This window comes from Barbus barbus (genome assembly GCF_936440315.1).
Source record: "Barbus barbus genome assembly, chromosome: 23".
NCBI lineage: Eukaryota > Metazoa > Chordata > Actinopteri > Cypriniformes > Cyprinidae > Barbus > Barbus barbus.
The window spans coordinates 25,423,928-25,450,448 of NC_136751.1; the positions used below are offsets into that span (position 1 = coordinate 25,423,928).

At 40.2% G+C, this 26,521-nt stretch overlaps 1 protein-coding gene across 1 annotated transcript in view; it reads right to left on the reverse strand.

The window, feature by feature from the left end:
- The window catches only part of pclob (piccolo presynaptic cytomatrix protein b), a gene marked incomplete at its 3' end in the record, with an annotated part of 69,140 nt that overhangs the window by 26,956 nt on the left and 15,663 nt on the right, over window positions 1-26,521 (reverse strand). Inside the window, exons 5-11 of the mRNA XM_079374277.1 lie at window positions 24,601-25,425; window positions 23,560-24,459; window positions 22,376-23,425; window positions 20,502-21,599; window positions 8,595-9,068; window positions 2,090-8,396; window positions 9-1,741 (exon numbers count right to left, since the gene is read on the reverse strand). Coding sequence (XP_079230403.1) covers window positions 9-1,741; window positions 2,090-8,396; window positions 8,595-9,068; window positions 20,502-21,599; window positions 22,376-23,425; window positions 23,560-24,459; window positions 24,601-25,425 — 12,387 coding nt within the window. The remainder of the gene's footprint in view (window positions 1-8; window positions 1,742-2,089; window positions 8,397-8,594; window positions 9,069-20,501; window positions 21,600-22,375; window positions 23,426-23,559; window positions 24,460-24,600; window positions 25,426-26,521) is intronic.

The window sequence follows — 26,521 nt, forward strand, 5'->3', positions numbered from 1 at the left end:
GTACTTACCGAGTAGGTTTCTGAGTACTGGTATATCATTCTGTCCTCAGTTGTTGGACTGAGTGACTTGGGGTCAGATAGAGATCGTTGTGAAGCCCTTAATGATCTTGGACTACTGAGATGCCTTGATGAATCAGTGGTAAGCATCTTCTGTGAATTTTTCCCAGGGGACACTGGTGAAACCGGGGAGCATAATACCTTTGGAGATTTGGTAACTAACGATGCTCCAACATCATCAGCTGTCAGGTGTGTGCTAACACTTATCTCAGTGGAAGCTGGACGTCTTTTATCTCTGTCTGATGTAATGTCTGAATCGCTTTCTGTTTGGCCCTCTCTGTGTAAATCTACTGTTGTATCCACCTGAGCCCGAACAGGAGATCTCCTTATTGTCCCTGAATGCTCTGTCTGAACTGAAATCTCTGCTACAGTCTGAATCGCAATACTTGATACCTTGGAGCTTTTTCCCTTCTCTCCATCAGCATATCTACTGGAACGAGACCTGCGTCTGCTCCGAACGGGGACATCCCATTCATCCTGATCCTCATCATCAGTTTGCACACAGCTATCGACACTTCTCCTATTTCTTCTCCTTCTACCAGAAGGAATTTTTTCAACACCATCTTCATCATCTGTTTGAACACCGCTCTCAGTCAATTTCTTCCCAGTTAATCCCACACTTTGCTCTTGCTTGGCTGTATCTAGCAGGTTTGTCGACCACTGCGTTTGATCCTTCGTCTGTGCACTCACTGGTACAGGAATGCTTGAACTATACTGTGTAAAAGCCCCAGAAGTTGTTGTTAGCCAGTTTTGACCTGTTGTGGAGTCATGGGTGGACACTGCAGATGATGTTGAATTGTCATCCTTCACTGGCCAGTATTGTCCATTATCTACACCGGAATATTTTGTGTCAAGTATGATGTCTGAACTCAAGGGTGGGGACATACCCTCACTTGGCCCAAATCCATATGGGTATATCTTTTGCTCTTGTAGTTGTTGCTGGAGTTGCTGCTGTAATCTATGGATTTGCTCTAGCTGATGTTGCTGCTGTGCAAAGGTTTCTTGCTGAAGAATCAGATGGGCTTTGCGTTCCTCTTCTTGCTGCATTAGAAGTTGATGCTTCATGTTCTGAAGCTCCTCCAGCTCCTTCTGAACAATGATCTGCTCTTGTTCACGGTAACGCTGTATCTCTTGCCTCTCCCATTCAAGCTCTTCAGCTAGACACAGCTGTTTCAACTTCTCTAACTGTAAGAACTCATGTTCAGCCTTGTACTCCTGGCTCTTGCTGTCATCTAAATCAGGGAAATTCGGGGATACCAGCATGTCCAGTGAGGCTGCTATTGCCTCAAGAGTAGCATCCGAGTAGAGCTCAGGGAAGGTTGTCAGGGACGGAAGGAGACTGGCTAATGCGGAAGGTAGGATATCCTTTGATATATCAGACTGTGGGAATATTGATTGGTCTGTGGCTGTGGTGTGTACAAAGCCATATGGAGCAGGCTGATTTTGAAGTGCTGAAAGTGGATCGGTAGAATTGGTGAGACTATTATATGTTGTGCTAAATACTGAACCTGGTTGGGTAGTAATTGCATACGTGGAGGGAACGGGTGCAGCAACCGATGAGTAAACAATGCCATTTGTCGTTCTTAGTAAACTGTTAAAGCCAAATGACGTTCCTTGAGAATATGGAGTAGTGGTGATCCCAGTAAATGCCAAAGCTCTTTTCTTTGAGTAGTCTAAGGCCTCTTCTGTTATGTTAGGAAAACAAAAAATAGCAGCATCATGAGCATCTAAATGAACAATTGCTCTGTTTCATGCAACATTAACTAATAAAACATCAAATGGAAGCCAAAGAGCATGCAAAGATCTTGTCAGTGTCATCAGATTAGCAGGATGCAAAGCCAAAACACTGAGGGACAACACGGAGGCAAATGCATGCATCTGTGTTAAAAAAAAGAACAGAAAAAGGCAAGAATGAAAATCAATACATTCAGAGAGAACATCACAAAAATTTGGGACATAACCAATAAATAATACATTAACATACCAATAAAAAAACGAATCAATTAAGGATACATGCGCACCATCATACTGACCTGTTGACATTTTAGCTGATGTCAAATCAATAGCCCCCTCAGATGCCCCATTCTGATAGGTGAAGCCATTCTTCCTTTCATAACTAAAGAACCCAGCCTCTTTGAAATTACTATCAGATATTGAAGCCTTCATGGTACTGAGATCTTCAATGACAGGTGCTGTGGCAATATCAATTTGATAGCCAATTTGATTGTCTGGTTGTGTGGTCACAGGAGGCTGTGTTCTGCAGCTCCCTGTGAAAGGAAGCCTGTAAATTACATCGCAGCAAACAGTCCGTCTTCCAGATGTTAGATCAACTGGTGTACCGTCATCTTCCAAAACAGTTGTGACTACTCCTGAAGATGAGGACAAAGCAACCATGGTTTTCATTGGCTTAGACGTGGTGAGGTCTACAGGTCCAACTGCCGTTGGCTCTGTATGTATTGGTATACCAACAGTGCCATTTGTGAAGCTCACCGGGGCTATAGTAACGGGCATAAGAGTTGGAGCTGTGCTTGCAACAGCTCTGTATGAAAGGTTAATAGGAATCTCTGCACTGGTTGTAGCCTTAGGTTGTGAATTTACAGGTCTGTACACTATCTGTGCAAGTGGCTCAAATGGATTGTATGTGGTAAGTGGAAGAGGCACTGAAGTAGCATTTCCCAGGTCCAGAGGCTTGTCAACTGTGTTGTTGTTGTTGTAGCCAATTGTAGCTGTGCAAGTAACGATTGTTATGCTGTCAGTTACAACAGAGAGTGTTGTAGTGGGGATTATTTCAGCACTAAGATTCACAATTTCGGGCTGTACAGCAGTGGCCTGTCGCCCACTTGATTCACTTGACAAGGAAGACCTACTTGAATCTGGGGCTGTCAAATCCATTCCTTGGTCAGTCATTGTAACATTGACTTTAAATGTGGTAAGATCTATAACGTCACTAGGGTATTGTATTCTTCCATTCTGTTTAGGCTTTGGATGGACTTCTGGCTGGATTGTGATTGTAGCACCCACAGGTTCAGCTAAGGGTTCGACAGGAATCCTCTCCTGGACAACTGACACAGTTGTTGTTCTTTGTACTTCAGTTGTGACAACTTGGGTTACAAGATTAGGCAATGCATCAGGACGCTGCTCAGTTTTTGAGATTGCAGAGTAGACTTGGCTCATGCTTGATATAACTTTATCTTGTCCACAAATTTCTTGACTCTCAATAGATTTTGTAAATTGGGTAAATGTTACTGGTACTGGTGGCACAGTTGTTGCAAAGGTCACTACTGGAATATCTTGTTTTTGCTCATAAACTGTTTGCTGCCCTTGAAGCTGTGTTATTGGTACTGGTGATGGACCCAGTTCAGTTAAGGCCTCTTCAGAAGCTGAGACTATCAGTACTTCTTCCATATCCAAACCAGGAATATCTTTATTTTGAGCCGGGATTGGAATCTGGGTTATTGTTATTGGAGCAGAATATGTTTTTTGCATTTGTTGCATCTCAAGTTCTTGTTGCACATCACTCACTGTGTAGTGAGGAACGGACTCAGTAGAAACTCCTGACACTGGGGCTAAGGCTACTGGTACCTCCTCTGATGGTTTTGATGTATGCACCACTGAGACTGGAGCCATGGCAAGAGGAGAAATCAAGGAAGGTGTGGGGTATGTCATTGCTGGATATGCTGTTGATCCCATAGCAATGGACGGTGGTGGTGGTGCTGCAACAGGTGCTGCTGAAATCAAAGCAGAAGGTGCCATTACAACATGTTGTGTTATAAACGCAGATGGGGAGTGCATTGTATTCTCCATTGTGATATGAGGAACAACAGTTATAGTCTGTACAGAAGCAACTGGCAGCTCTGGGACCGTTACACAAGGTTCTGTAATACTTTGTCTTGAATCCACAGCTAGTGTAATATGATGAGTCTCTGTTGTGACTGAAGCAAAGTCAGGTGCCATCACCTCAAGGGGCACTGCTGTATTTAAAGCTGAAGTAGGCTTTGGTGGGGCTGCTACAATTTGTGCTGAAATTAATGACATGGGTGCATCCACTGCAGATGGAGCAAACACTCTTGGGGCATCAGATGGAACATGCTGTCTGGGAGTTGGCAGTGATGATCTTCTCATCGGTGCTTGAGTTGTAATGCCCTCAACAGGTGATCCTGGTTCTGAGGGTAATGTTATCACCACATATGTTTCAAGAGTTCTAGCAAATCTGGGTGACAAAGGTGATTTTGGTGATGAAGCACTGTGTTTGGTCTCTACAGGGGCAGTCAAACTTAGTGACAAAGCATTTGGAGGTTCCCTTGTTCTTGGCAGCGTTGCAGAACGAACTGCTTGAACAACTACTGGCTCAGGGCTAACTGGTGGCTTTACGCTCTCTCTTGATCTGTGACTAAATACCAGTCCTGGGGGAATACATACAGGTTTGGGGGGAACAGGGGGTGGTGATTTGTGTGTTGGAGTCACAGCTGGTTTTATATTTACGCTGGCCACATTTGGTGGGGGTTCAGGTAGAGTTACTATAACTGATGAGGGAGTTGGGATAGACTTTTGCTGGTTAAAATCAGCCTTGGGTACTGCGCTATATGGCAATTCTGGTGGTGAAGCTGGAGGAGGTGGTGGAAATGAAATCACTGGTCTATCTGTTCTTTCTTGAGGAACATGGGGTTTTACAGATGTCACACAAGCTGGAACTGTTGAATCATTGATGAAACTTGATATTGTGGCTGGATAAGTAAAAGGAGAAACACTAACAATAACAGGGTGCCCTCTCCCATCTTCAATAGTTGTTTTAACTGCCACATTTTCAAGATTTGGCAGTCTGACAACAACTTGACCTTGCTGTGTCTGTACAACAGGAGAAATTATTTGTGAAACTGACTGTTGTGAAGAAATTCCATCATCTGATCCATTTTCCTTCTGTATTTCCACCATCCTGTCCTGAATATTGGTCAGCACTGATTGAACTGGTTGGGAGGGTGAAGCTACAAAACCAACAGTTGTAGTAATAGTGGGAGAAACAACAGAGACTGTCTTTGCAGCAATATGCTCTCCATGACTTGCTGGAGGTGAAACAGTTGCTGCTTGACCTAACTGGGGTGTCATGTGTGGTTTGGTATCTGCTGGCCTCTGAATAGGAATTTGAATAGAAACACTGGTTGGTGACTGAATCTCTTTTGCAAAAGCAGGAATACTGGATTGAGCAGACAGTGGTGTGGCCACTTGTTCAACAGCTGAGCTGGTCTGGTCTGTTGAGAGAACCTTTGCTGGTATTGAGGCTGATACCATTATTGGAACAGAAATAGGTGTTTGATCCACTGCTGAAACTATAGCTGGAAGTGGGGCATAGGTTAGAGAAGGTACTGGAAAGGTCACAGATATTGACTGAGATGGAGAAGTGACCAGGTCTAGCATCTGAGAAACAATGGGGGTAGTTGTAGGAATCTGATCCCGGAGTGCAGTGGATGACAGGGTAGGCGCTGAAACTGGAGTTTTTTCTTGAAATGGATGGTCTAATGCAGGGGACACAAGATCGGGCATTTGAACAATAACAGAAGTTTGTGTTAAAGGTCCTTTGTGAGACTGAACAATCGGTGTAGCAACTGTAGTAGGAGGAGTTTTTACGTAGTCGACTTTTGGAGGAATTATTGGTGCAACAGTTTGTTTGTCTGTAGTGGCTGATACAGCAGCTGAAAGTGGTTCATGTATTGCACTGGACAAAGGTCTTTGAGCTAAATCTTGAAGATATGAATCCAGTATACAGGATGAAACACTATCGGAAGTAGGGACTGTTTCCTGTGTAGGTTTTGATATAACTGTTGGTTTTGGTGCAGGAGTTGATTTTGGACCTGGTGTTGGCTTTGAAACAAGAATTTCAGAAGGAGTTGGAGTGCCAGCATTTTTTGAGACATGTGGTGAGGCTGGAATGACCGGTGAAGGGGATCCAATAATCTGTGTGGATGATGCAACAGGAGCAGTTGCTGATGGGTGTGTTGTGGCTTGCTCAGACACCAAGTCTGGCATATGAATTACAACTGGGGCAGAAATTTCAGCAACACTGGGGCTAGCTGGAGTAGTTAATTCAGATGCCTGGCCAGAAACTGGAGAGGATGATGGTGCTGTTGTTAGTTCCATATTTGAATCTGGGGATGACACTGCTGGAGATGTTGGTGGAGACAATGGTGATATTGCTGTTTTCTCCACAACTTGTTTTGATGAAGGAATTTCACATATTACAGAAATGGGAACAGTTTCAAATGATTCTTCTGGGGCTTGTGGTTCCTCCTCACTTTGAGGGATATCAGTTGGCTCAGGGGACATTTTTTCTTGTGTGACACTGTCCTCCTCTTCAACTTCCTCTTCACCAGAGGAGCACTGAGTGATCTTTAAGTCAGGAATTGGATATAAAGCTTTATTCCCAGATACATACTGAGTACATGTAGAATCTGTAATATAAGGCTCCAAAATGCATTCAATAGGTTCAGCTAGGTTGTCTTCTTCCCCACTTGAAGGGATGAGTATCACCTCAGGGGAATCATATGATGACTCAGACACGGTCAGAGGGGAGGCAGGAGACACAGGAGTTGACTGAGTAGGGCTTGTTCCTGGTGTTAAAACATCTTTTTGTGCCTTCAATCGCTCTTCATATGCATCCTCTGTTTCCAACAGTGGCTTTGCATTTTTATCTGTAGAAAGTGCATCATTTCCAGAAATACTCACATAACAAGTGTCACTGACATCAAGTGGCAAGGATGTGTTGATCTTTGTTGCATGTGCTTGCTGAGCCTCCTTCTCTTTTTGCAAGATCTTGCTTCTTTTATTCAACATCTCTTCATAAGCCTCATCTGGTGTCATAAGTATCCTCACCGACTCATGTTCAGACATCTTTCTCAAATCTTGATCATTGGTGACACTACAAAGAGCTGTTGCAGCCTGTTCATGTTCTTCAACTAAAGTTTCATAAGCATAGTCCTCTATTAACATGCCTCCATATAATGGTTCAATATCAGGTGGTGTGAATTTCTCTGATGTTTTGTATTCCTGTGCTTTTTGCATCATTTCCTCATATACCTCTTCAGCAGTCTTTAATGGCTTCTCTGTAGCATCATGTGTTTCAGATGATAATGTTCTGTATTCTGCATTCTCTGGTTCAGATTCAAAACTAGGTGAAAAGTCAGAAAAGGAGGAGGACTTCCGTTCCTCCATCCTTGCTCCCTGCCTTAATTTATCAGTTTTAGTCAAATTATCCCGTCTCCTTTGCAAGCCCAGATCATATCTTTCTGTCTTTAATTTTTTTGTGACCTTTCTTAATTGTGGCTGATCATCTCTTTCATCTTCCTGCTCCATCTGTTCACTCTCCTCATGTAACTCATCCTCCTCAGATGAGTCCTCTATAGTGGGAAGGGCCTGACCATGAGGTCTGTGTTTTGCCTTTCTTTGCTGTTTACTCTCTGCTCTTGCCTTTTTATGACTTGGGCTACTATCACTGTCCTCATCAATAGAGGACACAGAAGTAGGTGAAGCTGTTCCCGGTGTGATGCTAGACACCTGAACACTGGATGACCCATCACCCTTGGACAAGTCTTCAATCAGACTCTCATGCTCCTGCGTTGTCTGTCTAACAGGAGATTTTTGTGTGATGACAACTGCTGTGGTGTCAGTAGCTATAATCTTCTCATCGTCATTTGACAAATCTATTTCCACTTTGATTTCTTCTAATGCTTCTGAGACAGGGATGACTTGAGCAGCTTGATCATCTTGGTCATGAGAAGACAGAGAGATATAAGAAATCTCCTCAGGCTCTACAGTAAGTTTCTTTAGGGCACGTTTAGGCTTCATGGAATCATCCAATTTTTCAACTTCTCTGGTTTCTTGCTGTGTTTGTTGTTCTTCTCTGTGTTTTTCCTCATCAGAAGGCAAGTTCTCGTCTTCACCCATGTGCATAAGTTGCCTTCGTATGAACTCTTCGTCATCTCCAGAATTTGAACTGTCTAGTTTGTAGTCCTCACTGCTGGAGGAAGCAGGCCTCACTCTTCTCCTCTGTATCTGAGGGGAGGGTTCACTCTCACTGCTGTCCTCATGGTATTGTTTTACACTGTCTGGTGCTCTGACAGGCAACAGTTTTGTAGCAGTTTCTTTTATGGCCATTTCACTTACTCTCTGTATCTCCTTAAGCTCCTCCTCAGCCGAGCTGTATGATTCTACTGATACCGGCAAGATGTCCTTTCTATGTTGCTCTTTAATATCTGCTTTTAAGGTGTCTTCTTTAGACATTTCTGGAAGACTGCTATCCATCTGTACCACAACATCTTTCTGTTGTCCTCTGTATGTATCCTCTTTAACCTAAGGAAAATTAAGAAAGAAAAATGGCAAATACATTAAATTAATATTGTTAAATTAATATTTTCTTAAAACATGCCTGCCTCCTATTCATGACTAACAATTTTTAAAAAATACACTACAATAAAATAATATAAAACAAATGTTTGAATAATAGAATAAAAAAACGCATTGCTCAATAATGTATATGTAAAATTATACCTTTACTACATCTGCCTCAGTTGGCAATGCTGGAAGCAGAGATATCGGTTCTATTTCTACTTGTGTCTCGTCAGGGACTTTGTCTTTGCCCGTTTCTTTCAAAGTGACCTCAGCAGCAGTAATAACAGCTTTCTGAATCTCTGCAGCTGGTATTGGTTCCACCACAGCTGTCATCACTGTCTGCAGCATATCTGTGGTAGGAATAACAGAGAGAGGAGCAGGAACCACTGGAGTGGTCACTGCTGCCTTTGCAACAGTAGTAGAGATGGTTTTCTCCTCTGCCTGCTTTCCAGGTGATGGTTTTGGCTCAGATTTTGGAATAGGTGTCTGTGCAGACGCAGGAGTCTCAGACAGCTGTGTTTTGGATGTGACTGTAGGCCTGTCTTTTGGGCTGGATATTGGCATTTTTCCCATGTCTCCCAGCTTCCCAGCTAGAGCTCTCTGTGTTTGACAATTCAAGCACAACCATTCAGCCTGGAAAAAAGACACATACAATGAGATTTGATAAATATACTGTAGAAAATAATCTTTAATTTAAACGATATTAAGAAAATATCTCAGAAATAAAGACATCCTATTAATTTAGTGTCACCAAATATTCTGATGGTCCTTATAGCTGCACCATAATATTGACCCCCCCCTCCCAATTAAATATGTTTGAATGTTTGAATATGTTTAAACATTAGGGCATTTAATTTATTGAAAGATTGCAGAGGATACCAATCAAATGCACAATAAATACACAGTCCACAGCCATTTTACAAAGGCCCTTTTCTTTGTATTATTCTGGCAAGTTAAAGCAGCAGTAAAACACCTGTCTCTGTTCCTACAGGGGACAGCGCTTACAGGTGTTTACACGTGTGTGTGTGTGTTTGTGTGTGTGTGAAAGAATGAGAAAAAAATGCTTGCACTGAGGACATGCTATGATTCAAACACGAACACACACACACACACACACATAGAGAGAGAGTCTTAACAGGAGATTAGGGTTTATTCCCACGTCTAGTGACGCAAACAAACCATAATTCATAGGCACATGGTCTGACTTGAACACTGTTCTTTATGATATAACACCCCCTCTGTCTCTTTTGTCATACTCAAAGGCTTATTCACAAAGCTGTGATTATAGAAAAACATTTTCTAAGAAATTGCATTGTAAATCAAATAATTTAAAAAGCATGGGTATGCAAATCATTTCCAAAGGAAATAAATTGAAAGACAAATCCCAAGACTAACTCCAGACTGAAGCTGGAACTTCTTTGCAACATAGCTATTCTATTAAAAATGCTGCTAAATCTCCTTATTTGTAAATCATTTTTATTGCATCTCTCTTGCTCTAATGACATTTTATTAATGAATGCAATAGAAAGCTGACAGATGTATTCTGGATCTTTTTAACATTGTGTACTAGAAATAATAAATGAGCCATAACCAGATGATGGTAGACACATGTAATCACAGGCAAAGAGGATGAGTCAATGATGTAGATTAAGAAAGCCTTCCTCTTCAGAACGCATGAATTACAATAAAATACCAGACAAACGAACAAGGGTTTGACTGGGTCATTACAAAGTGTCACCATGGAAACCAGATACGATTTAAGTCCCCAACAGCACAGTCTGTCTTGAGCCTTTAGCTCTGTACCAAAACCTAGTGAGCTGTCTTCCTAGACAGCATCTTAAGGCACCCTAGGTGTGCTTAGGAAGGCTGAAAGCATTGCATCTATTCTTCAGACAGAAGGCAAAATTAATTTAAAAAATATGTTCAAAATGATTATCATAATGTACTAGTTGGCTCAATGTGGTGTTTATGCTATTGAACTGTACGCTTAGCAACATGCTAGTGAACATGAACATGCAAATTCTACTGAAATCATATGAAGGGTAAAGAGTATGCCAAAAGCCAATTACATTTTAATCCACAAACATAAGAAACGGCAACAGAGTGGAAAAGCTTTGTAGATCTTGTAAATTTGGGGAATTTTATGAATAATTAGTAGCAATTGAGTCACATTGGTGAGGCAACTGCCTAGAGCAGCTTGTTTATTGAGAAAAGCCCTTAAGGGCACTTCTGAGCAAGAGAAGTAAAGCATGAGAAATAAAGTGCTTCTAATAAGGTTCAGCATCCAGTACTTAATACATCCTGTAAATAAAGCAACAAATATGAACATGATATACTAGATAACTACTGGCTTACTATAAACTAGATATATCCCTATTAGAGTGAGATAAATTAACAAACACAGCCATAATATGAACAGAAATGCCCATGGTTGCAAAAATAAATGAGAACAAGCTCATTTCAACACTGGCTATGGTTTTAGTAAAAGGTGCAATCATCACCTCTAATTGTAAACTTGACGGCTTATGCATATGCAAATCAAGAGAAGCCTGATTCAACGCACAGGACCATCAGAGCAGGGAGACCAATCAGGAGATTAATTAACAATAAAAGGAACCAATCATCTTTTCCAGCATGTACGACTTTGTGAAATAATGTCCTCATCACTGCTGCTTGTCAGTACTGTGTATGCGGGCAATGTAGAGTGCTGATCACGGCACATAAATAAAACTGCAAAAACAAAAAGAATGAATTGTGGGTGCTACAAACAGGAAAATATGCAAAAAGTGCTCAATCAAGGTGCTAAACAAGGATGTGCAAAACTACATATTTTTTTAATCAATTACCCTGTGTCTTGCCTGAACTACATGACTAATCTGTCTTATTATTTTGGGATTCACATAACTCACATAGCACACAGAATTTGATTTTCTTATTTTTGCAGAATAAATAGATATGTAAACTGTGGTGATTCCAATAGTGTCGGGATCTAAAGCTGCAGAGTATCTCTCAGTAATTTATAAAATTCTTCCTCTATGTTATCTAAATTATCTTCCTCAACTTGACTTTGACTGCTTTTTATTACAGTAGAGAAATGAGAAAAGGGCAACTGCAGAAGCATTTTCAGATCAATCTGACTACATGCCATGGTGATTTATTCTACAACGAGATATTACTCTCTAAGATCAATTATGTCTGCTCAAGCATTTGGGAAGAAATATCAATGTCAGCGTCCTTGATTAACATAGCCATGATTCCTTTGTGATACATATATGATTCATTTGTGGGTGATTTACACTTCTCTGGGAAAAATGGTTTATACTGCATATTTGTTAGTTTCACATCTTACACTATAGAAATACTGCAACAAGGAGAGGTAAGAAACAGAACCAATCGGTCTCTGATAGATGAGGAAATAATGTTTCACAAGAAAAAAGCACAAACGCCTACATTTTGAGCACATTCTTACCAATGCTATAAAAGATAGCAATCCAGCCAACATAAGAACGTGAACAATAAATTGTGCACTCTGATTACTATGACTTTTTCATGCAATACAGCAGTGGAAGATCACGCAACATTACCCAACATCATAGCTTCCCACCTCACAGTGTTAGTAAGGCTGGTTGCACTTGTTTTGACATTCGTGCCATTTACTATGGAATATGAAATGCTAAAACTACTAGTGCACTGGTACAAACTCCATCTTACAATTTACAATGTTTGACTGACAAAGATTTTCTCTTGTATGTTTAAAGTAGCATTTTCAGAACTTCTGTAATTTTTCATGACTTTTTCAGTTGTTTGTGATGACTAGTTAATATGTATTATTTAGATTTATGTGTGTCTCACAATTGCACTCACAAATAGTAATTTTTTTAAATACTGACTATAACCAAAAATGCATTGACTACAGAAATTTGTCAAAAATGAATTTTATTTGACCTTTAAGAATCTATAAAATTTGCATAACTTTTCCAGACCTGGGAATCATGCTTTTATGAACTCCCCGAAAATAAATGTTTTCTTTTCCATTTCCCACCCTTTTTTCAGCCCTCAAGGGCTCTGCTGAGCAAGAGAGGCTTCACAAGAAATAAAGTGCTTCTAATAAGGTTCAACATTCAGTACTCAATAAATCTAGTATATAATACAACAAATACTAACATGATATACAAATCTAAACAAAAAAAAAACCCTTTTAATACCTGACATCACTGGTTATATAAGTATTAGATACTTATGTATACTCAAGTTTACTGCTGCATTATGTTCTTATGTCCTGTGTTCTTGGCTGTCCTTAACCGTAATTTTATGTTGCGTTGGTAGCATCCTAGTAGAATGACTGTGAATAGTATTATTACTTGGTCCTTCCTGTTGTGCAAATGCATCTCTGTGTCCGTCGTAGCTGCTTTTGAACCAGCTGGGCCTGGCTGAACGCCACGCAAAGTCCTCTTTAATTACACACAACTAGCGAGGACCAGCAGGCCTGGAGACAGGCCTCACATGCGCCTTTGTTCTCAGCGATTAACCCCAGAGAAAAACACATCAGCTCCCTGATGATAAGACTCATAAAGCCTTACAGCACCACAACAAGGCACACTCCACTGAAGGAGATATCTGACCTTTTACCAAGCTCTAATCTGTTAAATCTGTTAAACTTCAACCAGCCAGGATGACTTGGGGTAATAACGAATGCTTAGCCATATAAGGTGCATCGTTTCAATTTCTGAAAGCTATCCTCACTGCAACCTGTTACTCTCTAACCATCTAGACAATTGCATTATTCCTTAAGAGCTCCTTAAGATATAGCTCTTCCATTCATCTGCTAAGGGCAGTGCAATCTGCAGTGCCAAAAGCCATTAGGATAATAACACTTTGTATTCAACATTCACTGCTGCAAAAGTTTGCTCTGTAAATAAATGCATACTAACAGCGTTCCAAGCTGCAGCTCTTTCAAAAAGTATACAATTGCATTTAGTAGTAACATGCCACACATTTGCATAATATTCTAAAACATCTCACGACATATTCCAGGTGAAATAAAACTAAAGACCAGTAAGCATCAGTCAGAGTTTGTTTTATTTTGTTAGCCTGCCTGTACTACAAAGCTGGAACAGATTTGCATTTGAGAAGTAAGATGAATTTATAGCCAAAGTTATATATTAGAGGTGCTATTCCTCCAAGGGACTGCAGCACTGCAGAGCAGCATCTGACACTGTATTGATTCCTGGCAGCTGCCTTTGGCAACGGTTGTAACTGGCTAATATAGTGAGCTTTCAACCACCCCCACAGCGGTACAGTCCCAATAAATCAGGCCCAATGATAATAGAGAATCTTGACCTACTAATCTGTAATAAGCAGAGTGCTCGGCACTGAAGGCACAGAGCCAAACCGTGCCGCCCACCGGTGTGACAGAAAGCAGATAAACAGAGAGAGAGGTGTAGAGAAGTTTTTTTTTTAAACAATATCCTCTTTTTATTCTTGCGTGCCTCAGCAAAAAGTATAATTGAAGACATGCAATTTATCTTGGGTGCAGGTTGAAAGACAGAAGATGAAATATTTCCAATTTCCTTTATAAATGACCAAACTATGCTGAGTGCTTCAAAATGCTATGTTTGTGCCTTAGTGATGTTCTTTTGACTGCTCTCATTTAAAGAGCCAAACATGCACAGACACGCTGTAGGAGCATCTAGAGAGCTCACTGCTTTAAAAGCAGCTTGCGAGAAGTGAAAAAAAGGTTAGGTGCATCTCTCTAGTCTCGCCTCAGACTATTTATACACCCACCGTCTCCTCCAGGGCAGCTCTCCTTTTTGACTCGGCAACAGTTGCCGTCTGCATTCGAGAATATGAAATATCTCTTCCTGCAGCTGTCTGTGATTGCTGCAGCATTTGCGACAGAGGCAGTCTCATGCATTGGGGTGCGTGCAACCTATGAATGTCATTACGATTGTGCAGGTCAAAGATTAGGATAATTAGATTTGTTGCAGTGTAATTCCTGAAAATTGTGCTTGCTGCAGAATTGCTATAAAATCATTCCAATATCTTTAGTAGAAAGAAATGAAAGCAACAGACTTACATCTCATTTATTTCTATGCCTGTGCATTAAAAACATTGCTGCAAGCAGCAATTATGGAGCCCAGCACACTTGTCGAATGGAATATTGTAATGTAGAGTAGATTTGTGGAATATACCTTTTAAGGCTGCACAGATTTGTGTAGTCATGACAACCGCTGACAGCTAGTGTTTGAACAACTGGTTCAAAGGCTAAAAGCAAATTCATTATTGCATTATTGCTTTTGACCTAAAGCTTAGTGTTAATGGCAAATACAGAAGTTCCTTTTCAGTATGAAATCTTTTGTTTCAACATTTAGCATCCTCACTGTTAACTTTGTAGCAATGCTGCAGTCAATCTGAGCCATTTCCATACTAGTAGGTGGCAGTCACCAGAATAATTCTGCTAGTCATTTCAAGGTAAATACATCACAGCATTGTGAAAAATAGCCTCGCTTCCTGATTTGCAATACATTGTTGACCCATATATGCAAATTCTTCGGTATATCCAAAAAAGGAGGAATAATCCAATGAAAACTGTTAGATGCGGTTAAAGGAAAACGGCACCGTTTTTCCATATTCCAATATGTTCTTCCCTCAACTTAGACGAGTTGATACGTACCTCTCCTGTCTCAGTGCGTGCACTTAATCGCTCTAGCGCGCGGCGGCGCTATGCTAGCATTTAGCTTAGCACCATTCATTACTTATGATCCAAACAGGGATGAATTTAGAAGCCACCAAACACTTCCATGCTTTCCTATTTAAAGATGGTTACATGAGTAGTTACACGAGTAAGTATGGTGACACAAAATAAACAGTGGCAATTTTCTGTGGATAATATAGAGTGGATAATATAGAGTGGATGTATAACTATGATCCTAAGGAATGAATGGTGCTAAGCCAAACGCTAGCATAGTGGCGCCGCGCGCTAGAGACAGGAGAGGTACGTATCAACTCGTCTAAGTTGAGGCAAGAACATATTGGAATATGGAAAAATGGTGGTGTTTTCCTTTAAAGTATTCTTTCGACAAAATTTAAAAAAATATATATCTGTTGGGAATAAATTGAAATCGGCAGTTCTTTAAAATTCAAAGAAAAATTATACTATGATAAAAATTATACTATTTGGTTAAAAAGGTAATAAAGCTAAAACGCACACTTCCGGTTCAGAGTTTGGACTCAGGCGGATTTTTGTTTTTGAAAGAAGTATCATAAGCTCACCAAGCAGTATTTGATTAAATAATACAGTAAAACTAATATCCCACTAAACATTGGACGTCGGATAGACGTGCAGATCATGTCTATATTGGGTCCGTCGGTCCATGACCAATTCTGGACATCTATTCGACGTCCAAACTAGGTCCACTATTTGGACGTCCAACCATGACCCAACTTGGACGTCATTTTGACGTTCAACATTTGACCTAATCTGGCTTATTGTTTTTGGACGTCATTTGGACGTCTATGGCAGTTGTGATATACACATTAGACGTGCGGTAGACGTCGAAAAAAGACGTCGCCTGGCGTTACAAAACAACCCCATTAATGGACGGAAATTGGACGTCCAAAATGACATGGAAAAGATGTCACTACGACGTCACATTGCGCAGTGGGATTGTGAAATAATATTAGATTTAATTTTCAGCAGCCATTACTCCGATCTTCACTTGCTCCTTCAGACCCACTCTAATATGATAATTTAGTGCTCAAGAAACTTTTCTAATTATTATCCAGGTTGAAAACAGTGGTGTTGCCTAATATTTTTGTGGAAACTGTGATACGTTTTTCAGTCGTCTTTGAGGAATATAAAGTTCACAAGAACAGCATTTATTTGAAACAGAAATCTTTTGTAACATTATAAATGTTTTACTGTCACCTTTAAATCAATTTAATCCATTCTTGCTGAATAAAAGTACTAATTTCTTAAAAATTTAATTTATGAACAACTTTTGAAGAATAGTGCATCTAAAACATTCAACTGAAAGGGGGAAGAATGTTGCCATCAGGATCAAGAAGACACTCCTCAATCAATGTGCCAAATTTCAGACTACCAGACAGAAAAAGCAGCAGAGGAAGATTAAGATGACTAACAGATACAATATATGTCCACACACCTTTGGCGCTTGGCCCCATAAAAAGATCAAATGTAGCTCCTTGCAGGTGAGGTTATACAATACGAGTTAGTTAATGGCATTAAATTAGTCTAGCGGGTTTTACGTGCCTCTCAGAGTCTCAGTATAATAAACATAATTTATTAGCAAGCAGAACACACCTTGAACTCTTTTCCACGCAATGCACCACTGGGATGATCATATTACTGTGCATAAAGCATCCAGGGCACAAACACACAGACACACTAAAACACACCCACACATATGCGCACACACAAGACTAAAAGGAGAAAGACAGGAAGAGGGAAACTGTGTGCGTGGTGACAATGGCCATGTTGTGTAAACCACCAGAGCTTTGTTTGGTGTTAATAACATGCCATAGAAAACTCGGTCCCATCGAGAGGAAACACAACTCTCTCGGGCACAGCTGGGCACCAGTGTATTACCACCAGAGGAACAATGAGGAAACACCCACCGCTGCTCAGTCCATTACTGCATATAAAACAAAACAGCACACTCTGTTCTTTAAAGGAGACATATCATATAAAATAGAATTTCTTGCTTGCAATAAGTGTTTCATATACAGTAGCTACGTAAACCATTGGAAGGAAATGAAAGTTTAATCTCAAGTACAAACAAACTATTACAATAAAGCTGCTCTAAAGAAACTGGAAATGGTGGAATTTCTAACATCAGAAAAAAAAAGAGATATATAATACCTGGAGAAAGCTATCGATTTGCATTCCCATTCATCTTAATGGCAGTTTGCTTGGCTAGCAAAGGACATTACTGCACTAAGGTGGAAATGGTATTGTAAACTAAATATCACAGATGTTTTTGATGCAAGAAACCTTGACTATCATTATAAATGGACATGTTAGTGGACAAAATTGAATTTCTCTTTAGCAATAAGAATGTCTTGTACAATAACTCAGTATACAACTCAAAGGAACTGAAAGCTTAATCAAGTACAAACAGAAATGAAAAATGGTTGGATTTCTGACATCAGAAAAAATTTAATCTATAATACCTGGAGAAAGCTATCGATTAGAAGTCTCACTCATGTCATTGGCAGTTGATTGTCTAGCGCAGGTCATCACTGCTCTAAGGTGGAAATGGTGGCATGAAATAAAATATCACATATTTTGGTGAAAGAAACCTTGACTATCATTGTAAATGGATTTGTACTAATAAATTGTAATAAATAAATATAAAATGCTAAATTAGTATAATATGACCACTTTAAATATATGGCAATGTATTATAGATTATCACCCTAAACTTTCACCTAAATATATCATCATTATTCTATTTTTCATAATTAACTACTTATTAATAATGTCTTTATTTTTCATTTTTTTGCAAAATCTGCAATTGCAAAAAGTAATAGACTGTTATATGGCATCCAAAAATACACAAGTTCCCTTGGGTCCAGCGATAGCTTTCTTGGAGCCGCTGTCACAATGCTAGCTAGATTAAAATCTAAAGCTATTTTTGGCCAACGGTGTGCCAGATGCGGACACAGCGTATCACTAAATATCTTAATATCACGCATCAACGTTTGAAGCTATGCCTACAGCCTTACGCATGACAGATATGTGAATGTGCATTGTCATTCAAAAGGTTTTTTTGGGCATACACTGTATTTTTAAATTAACATCAGAAGCATAGGGTCCGTTTTCTTGTGTGAAGGTGCAGGATTGTGGAGGCCAGAGTTAAAGGCTCGTGTTAAGGGCATATTACAAGAGACTGACTGTGTCATATCCAAAAGGGCAGGATGACAGTGCAGTGCCAAATATGATTTAGCACATAAAAATACAAGGCTGTGTGTTTCTAAGTGGGCCATATTCTGCAAATACTTAAATAAAAAAATAAAAAAATGAAATGTTCCATGGACTGAATAATAAAAGGACAGGACAAAAAAAAATCTATCAAATCTATTAATGCAATAAATAGCCTATTTATCAACCACTAACTTTTAAACTATACAGAAGCACTGCAAATATACCAACTGATAAAACATCCACATAACAGTGCATACTTGTTCCATAAATTGATATCAGATGATATTATCCTGTAACTGGACCTACAGATGACATGGGTGTACAGAACACCCCAACAAAGTCAATTGTATTATAGTTCAATTTGCCCATCTACATCTGTTTCTACAATGCACGCATGGTGCATTTTTCAGCTGCAAATATACTGATTACAAAGACGTGGCATAAATGTATTTGCACTGATCCATCATTTTAGGAAACAGTGGATCACAGGCGATATATTAGCATGCACAGCAGGCAGAAAATGAGATGCAAGCTAACTGTCAAAACAGAGCTCCTATAGTTTGTCAGAGTAAAGGCACCACAGGAGCATATTTTACCAGGTTAACTGCTTTCCTGACACAGTCAAGTGTTTACTGATTAATTCAAAATTTAAATCTCCAAACATTAGCCCATTATATTTACACTTTCTAAATAACTGAAGTCTAAAAAATACATGCAATGCTACGGTTGTATATGATTTGCAGTGCACCACTGACAGAGAACAGCTGCAGATGGACACAGAACAGACAATCATTACAGAATATTAAATACTGTAACATGCTTTATTCTCGTGCCATTTCCTTCAGTGTGCTGTAATAATCCACCAATCCATAAATCGAACAGTTTTCTCATTAAATTACTTCTGCAATCACAGCTCCGATGAAAGCAATGAACATAGCTTGTTGGGGTCACAAGCACAGGAAGTCACATTAGCATAAATGATGGGTGGCTGACATGCTGTGGAAGTGGCCATGCGCACGCTGCAGATGGCGTGGGAGATTTAGTCCATCAGTCCACAAGCACGAGAAAGACATCTGACAACTCACCCAGCCCCCACACTCATCACCACCTCCATTTATTGGGATATCATGAGGCACACACCACCCGTCTCCATATTCAAACCCTCAAACACTTTAACAGTGTGCTGCAAGCTGTTTCTCTCTTCAATCAGCATGTCATGTAATCACACATTTTGTCCAAACACAGGTATTCTTCCCCTGGATTCAGCACTCAGCACGTTTCAGCATTAGCGTGAAGCTATGCTCTCATAAATACCACTCATGCAGATTACTGCCTCTGCTATCCAAGCTTAGTGTTTACTCAAGGCCTGAGCATCTCACCAAATAAAACTTTGTCCACATTTGCAATGCAGAGGCCATGCATAATTTAAAAAAATAATTTTAAAGTGTCTTGTTTTGCATACAAACAGCAGTTTTAAATCATCACAGCAACACTACTGCCCACTTTCATTTTTTATGCTTTGAATTCCCAAACAGTTTCATATATTAGCAGTTTTAAATCACCAAAGGGACAATAGAGCCCACTTTCATTTTCTAGGCTTTGGATACACAAGTCACTTAATTTCTTAGTTGGGTTTTGTTGACTCAATCTACACAGGCTGTTATTGGCCAAACCTGAAGGAATGTCAATCACTCATTGGTCCCTGCAGAATGCTAATGCATTTATTGGCTCTTCTACTGCATCCTCAGCCGTTGTGGAGTTTTAGTGAAATTACAATCATTTGGAAAGAGCCATCTGGAGAATGAGTGGGCATAACAGAGGTTACGAACTGCATGTTGGAGAACCCACCACTCCAGATTTTCTGTCTGTCAGACTCATGCACCCAAGAACATTGGCTAATTAGTCATCAATACATAAGAGTTAAGAAAGATATCAGACTTAGATATCAGTCAGAAGAGCCTTTCGAGTAGTGACTCCCAAACAAGAGTCTAAAGTACTTCAGTGAGGGAATCAAATTAAATTAACAATCAATGCTTTTATTATCTATTTACTAAAGACACATATCAAAACCAGACCTTCAGAAACAAAGACTTAAGACAACAAAATAATCAATGACTCACCTCAGCAAGGTGAGGCATGGGGTTAAATCCACAGAGATGACATACAACGCTTTTACATTCAGTGCAGGTGTTGTAATTAGGAGGGTCCTTTGAGCCCATGTTAAGATCCACTTTGCAGAGTGGGCAGGTGGATGGTTGAGGTGCACTTTCAGGATATTTTACTAATTTATCCTGTCCAGTTTCAGGTTTATCCTTTTCTGAAGTAGGTATCCTTGATACTTTGGCCTCATTGAGCTGCTCTGGTTTCTTTTCAACAGGTGGTTTGTTCTCTTTTTCAGGAAGTACCTTGTTGGGTTCTGTTGCAACAGATCCTTTGCGAGATGTTGGCGGTGTAGCCTTGGCAGAGGCCACTGAGCCTTTGCGAGAAGCTGGTGCTGTGGTAGATTTACCAGACTCAGTAGAAACGGTAAAGCCTTTTCGTGAAGTTGGAGGTGTCGTGGATGGCTCATCTTGAACAGTTGAGGAGATCAGATTAGACGCCGAGCTAAATAATGAGGATCCAAAACCCAGAACTTTCCCGGAGACAGCAGAAACTGACTGTGGTGAGGGTGACCGAGATCTAGCCTTATCTGTCAGTCCACCGAATCCACCAAAGAACTTTCCTGTGGTTGATTCAGATGGTTTATAAGAAGAAGGCTGTGCTTTAGGACCACCTAATCCAAAACCAAAGAAATTTGATTCCTGTTTTGGGGGTTCAACCTCGGCAGGTGGAGAAGATTTTACAGGAGTGGCTGTATCTTTGGGTGGCTGTTGTTGTGTTTTCGCAGGATCTGGTTGAGTATCGTTTTGCTTAGGAGGCTCTTTTCTTGGGGTGATTGTATCAGTTACCTTAGCATCAGTACCTGTCTTCTGTTGAGGGCTTGGAACTGAGATCTCTTTCTTTATTTCTTGGGCAGGGGCAGCTTTCTTTTCAGCTGCAGCAGGCTTCTCATTAGGTGTAGACTCAACTGGAGCTGTAGATACCTTGTCAACTTTGGATGGAGTTTGGTTGTCTTTCACTAAGGGCACTGGCTGAGGTTTCACTGTGGGACTTTCAGATGTTTTCATCCCTGTCTGTGCCCGTTGTACCTGGCAATTCAGGCAGAGCCATTCCTCAACCTGCAATAATTAAAGACAATTACTAGCAATAAGATATTTCATCCTCTACTCTAATGTCTTGCAGTAGGTTTATATGTTGAAAACCTAATAACTACAAAAAACTGCAGCTTGAACACACATTAATATAACAAATTAAAATAAATGAACACTTATTCACATCATTAACATTGGCTCTGTGACAATTTTCTTTCATCCTTACTTTACATATCTGCAAGTGAAATGCATAAAAAAGCCGGTGAGGTTGAACTGTTGTTGAACTTAGTTGTATACTCCTTAATTACGCAAAATAACTGCCTCAAGTAACACTGCTACAGAATATGTCTTGAGAATTTCAATGGCTTGCCACACTGACATCATGACTACAAATGGCCCCTCCTAAATATTGTTTTTAAAAACAAAATAAAGCAAATAGGCAGTTAGCAGACAAAAAGTAAAATATATACTGTACTTAGCAGTATTCAAAGTAAACATAGACATACAAATATAAGTGAAATTAGAGTTTAATGATAAAAGACTAAAAATGCATGGTGAAATGTCCTGTTTTTGAATTTAACTTTGTTTTTGGAATGTCTAAAAAATAAAAAAAAAGAATAGTTACATTTTATTTATTTTTTCCAGAATGCCAGTGGCATTGTTATGTTCTGTAATATGATGGCAATGCAAGTTATACTGGCTTACTGTACGTAAATACTGTATCTACAGTATAATGGAATAAAAGACAACAAGAATGGTACATGGGTCTTAAAAGTGTTAAAAGTAGAGGTTAAATGTCTTACCTCTGTTTGATGAGGTACTGGATTAAATCCACATTGGCTGCACACTGTTGTCTTGCATTCTGTGCATGTGTTAAAATTCTTGGCATCCTTGGAACCAATATTGAGTTCCACTTTGCATAATGGACAATTGGTCTTGCCTTCTTCAGGAGCAGGTTTCTGAGGTGGTTTGGGTGCTGTTACTTGCTTGATTTCTGCTTTTTTCTCCGCTGGTTTCTCTGCATCTTGTTCTGCATGTGGTTTGGTGTCTCCTATCTTACTAGAGGCTTGTGTCACTGCAGATCCTTTGCGAGATGTGGAAGGAGTAGTCTTAGCAGAGGTCTGGGAAACTATGGATGCCTTTCGAGAAGTTGGAGGTGTGGTGGAAGGTTCATCCTGTACAGCTGAGTTGATTAAGTTAGATGCTGAGCTAAATATAGAGGATCCAAAGCCCAGAACTTTCCCAGACACCGCAGAAACAGACTGTGGTGATGGTGATCGTGATCTAGCTGTTTCTGTTAAGCCACCAAAGCCAAAGAGTTTCCCTGTGGTTGACTCAGATGGCTTAGAGAAAGCAGGTTGTGCCTTAGGACCACTAAATCCAAAACCAAAGAAAGTGGATTCCTGTTTTGGTGGCTCTGCCTGTGGAGGTGGAGCAGATTTTAATGGAGACTTGTCAGACTCCTTTAAGAGTGTGTCAGTTTCTTTGTCTCTCTTTGAATCTGATGTTTCTTTCTTCTGAGAGGATGCAGGTTGTGCCTTTATGTTAGTCTCTGGTGGTTTTGGTGAAGCTGCGACTGATGCTTTCTTTTGGACATCCACTGAAACAGGAATCTTAGTTTTATCATGGATGACCACAGCTTGAATCTCTTTCTTCTGGGTTTCAGCAACATCAGGAACTTCGGTTGAAACTAATGATGCTGCCCCTGGTGTTATACTTTCTGCTTTTGGAGGTGATGCTGCAATGGGGACATTTTCAGGTTGTTCTTGGGTCTTTATTTTTGGAGGTCCTTGTGGTTCCATTTCATTTAATGCTCGCTGTGTTTGGCAGTTTAAACAAAGCCATTCATTGACCTGTAAAGAAATATTAAAAAGAATTCTGGAATTCTTTCTTCCATGATATTGATGCAACATTGACATGAGATTGATTTTGCATGGATACCACTAATGCTAGCAACAGTTATAACAAAATAGTAGCATTCCCTTACCTCTGTTTGATGGGGTGTTAGGTTGAATCCACAGAGGTTACAAACAATGTTCTTGCACTCCATGCAGGTATTGTAGTTAGGGGTTTCCTTTGAACCCACATTAAGATCCATTTTGCAAAGAGGACATGCTCTGGTTTCAGCTTTAGGAGTTGCCACAGCTACTACTGAAGCTTCAGGTACTGCTGAATGCTTTTGCACTTGCTTCTCATCTGTTTTGTCCTCCTTTGGTTTGTCTGTTATAGGTGCTTTTGTGTCACCAGTAGGTGGAATTTTTTGTGAAGTAATAGATCCTTTCTGAGAAGCAGGTGGTGTTGGTGAAGTCTTAACTGAAGTTTGGGAAACCACAGATGCCTTGCGAAATGTTGGTGGTGTTGTAGTCTTTGCAGACGTTTCAGAAGCTGTGGAAGCCTTTTGAGGAGTTTGTGGCAGTGTGGAGGACTCATCTTGAACAGCTGAGGAGATTAGATTAGATGCAGAGTTCAAAAAGGAGGATCCAAATCCTAGAACCTTCCCTGAGACAGCAGTCACTGAAGGCTGAGGGGATCCAGACCGAGCACCACCAAAACCAAAGCTAAAGAAACCCGATTCCTCTTTAGAAGGTTCTGGTTCCTGTTGTACAATCAATTTTGCAGGAGAAGGATCACGTTTTGGCATTTCAGTTGGTTGTGTTGTAGCTTGTGTAGGTTTGTTCTCTTGATTCTCTTTAGCAACTGATGTGCTTATCTTCTCAATAACATCTGGCTTATTTTTTGGAGTCACTGAAATTGGAGTATGTATGAGAGCCTCCTTGTTTTCTGGTATTGTTGGTGGAGATGCTTTGCTAACCTGTGGCTGTGGTTGAGCAGAGGGAAACACTTGAGCTTTCTTCACCTGGCAGTTCAAACACAGCCATTCCTTAACCTGTAGGATAATAATTGGAATTAGAATTAAAATAATAAAAGATGTTCTTGAAATTACACTGATTTGACACTGAATTAATTTAATTAATGCAATAACTGAGCAACTCACAGAGATACAAAGAAACAAATGAAGTACTCTTACCTCAGTTTGATGTGGCATGGGATTAAATCCACAAAGATTGCACACTGTGTCCTTGCATTCAGTGCAAGTGTTGTAATTTGCTGGATACCTCTTTATGTCCACTTTACAGAGTGGACAGGCTTTTGGAAGCTCCGGAACTGGTCTGTTAATGTTCACATCAGCGACTGGTTCTTTGGTCATCTCACCCTGTGGTTTATTTCCCTCTTTGTCCTGTTCATCCTGTTTCTGTGCAGTAACAAGTTTGGCCTCTTCTGCTGGTTTCATTTTTTGTGTGGCTTGTGAAGCTTCTGAACCTTTTCGAGATGTAGGTGGTGTTGGAGTCATCTTAACAGAACTTTGGAACACAGCGGATCCCTTACGAGAACTTGGTGGAGTTTTGGTGGATGACTCATCCTGAACGGCTGAGGATATCAGATTAGATGCTGAGCTAAGGAAGGACGACCCAAAACCCATAACTTTCTCAGAGACAGCAGATTGAGGAGAAGGTGACCGGGATCGAGCACCTCCAAAACCAAAGCCAAAGAAACTAGACTCTTCCTTAGTCTGTTCGACTTTAGATGATGGAGCAGGTTTGGAAGGAGAAGCTTCACCTTTAGACTTTTGAGCATTTGGATTTGGAGTAATTGTATGCTTTGTAGACTCTGCTGGAGGTTTCTTGTCCTGCTCAGCAAGGACACTCTGCTTCTTTTCTGGGGAAGTTGGAATTTGAGCCACTTTCTTTTCTGGAGATGCTGGTGGTAATTTGTTGGATTGTGGTTGTGGCTGAGCAGGGGGAGGTCCTGAGGTTCTCTGTACCTGGCAGGTCAAGCATAGCCATTCCTTCACCTGTTGATTATTAAAAAAAAAAAAGTTAATGAAACCATTAAACATACCTTCTTTTACAAGTCAAAATCTACACAAAATAATTCATTTTTACATTTTCAATAGAGCCTTTACGTATATAACTGTTAAAGATATTGACATATGGTACCTCATTTTGATGGGGATTGGGATTGAATCCACAGACATTACAGACAATTTTCTGGCAAGAACTACAAGAGCTGTAGTTCTGTGGGTCCTTCTTCAGAGTTTCATTGCAAAGTGGACAAGTTTTTGGAAGCTCCTCTGGAGCATGTGGAGGTTTGGCCAGATTAGGATGTGGGTTTTTCTGCACTGGCTTTGTTTCTAGCATTGTTGTAACAACTTGCTTTGATTCCCCTTCAGGTGGTTTTTGTTTAGCATCCTGAGGGGCAGGTGATCCTTTTCGAGAAGTGGGTGGTGTTGGTGTGGTCTTACTTAAAGTCTGGGAAACTGTAGATCCCTTGCGAGATGTTGGTGGAGTTTTGGTGGAGGATTCATCCTGAACAGCCGAAGAGATCAGGTTAGATGCTGAGCTGAGGATGGAGGATCCAAAACCAAAAACCTTATCAGAGACAGCAGTCTGAGGAGAGGGAGACCGAGATCGAGCACCACCGAAACCAAGGCCAAAGAAACTTGACTCTTCTTTAATCTGTTCACCTTTAGGTAGTGGAGCAGACTTGGAAGGAGAAGCATCACCTTTAGATATATGAGTATTTGTTGTTGTTGGTGTTTTGATCTCTATAAGAGGTTTATGTTCCTGCTTAGCTGTAACACTTGGCTTCTTCTCTGGAGTCTTTTCCTTTTGTGGAGATGCTGGTGGAAGTACTTTGTTAGACTGTGGCTGAGCTGGGGGAGGACCTGAAGTTCTCTGCATTTGGCAGGTCAAACATAGCCACTCCTTCACCTGTAGATCATAAGAAAGATTACCACCTATGACCATGCAAACTGATTTACCCATCATTTTAACCTTATCTCTATTATTATTTTTATTACAAAATCTGTAGAGAATAATTTCTGGTAGCAAAACGAGTCTTTATTATGAGATATAATAAGTGTAAAACACAGACTTACTGCAGTTTGA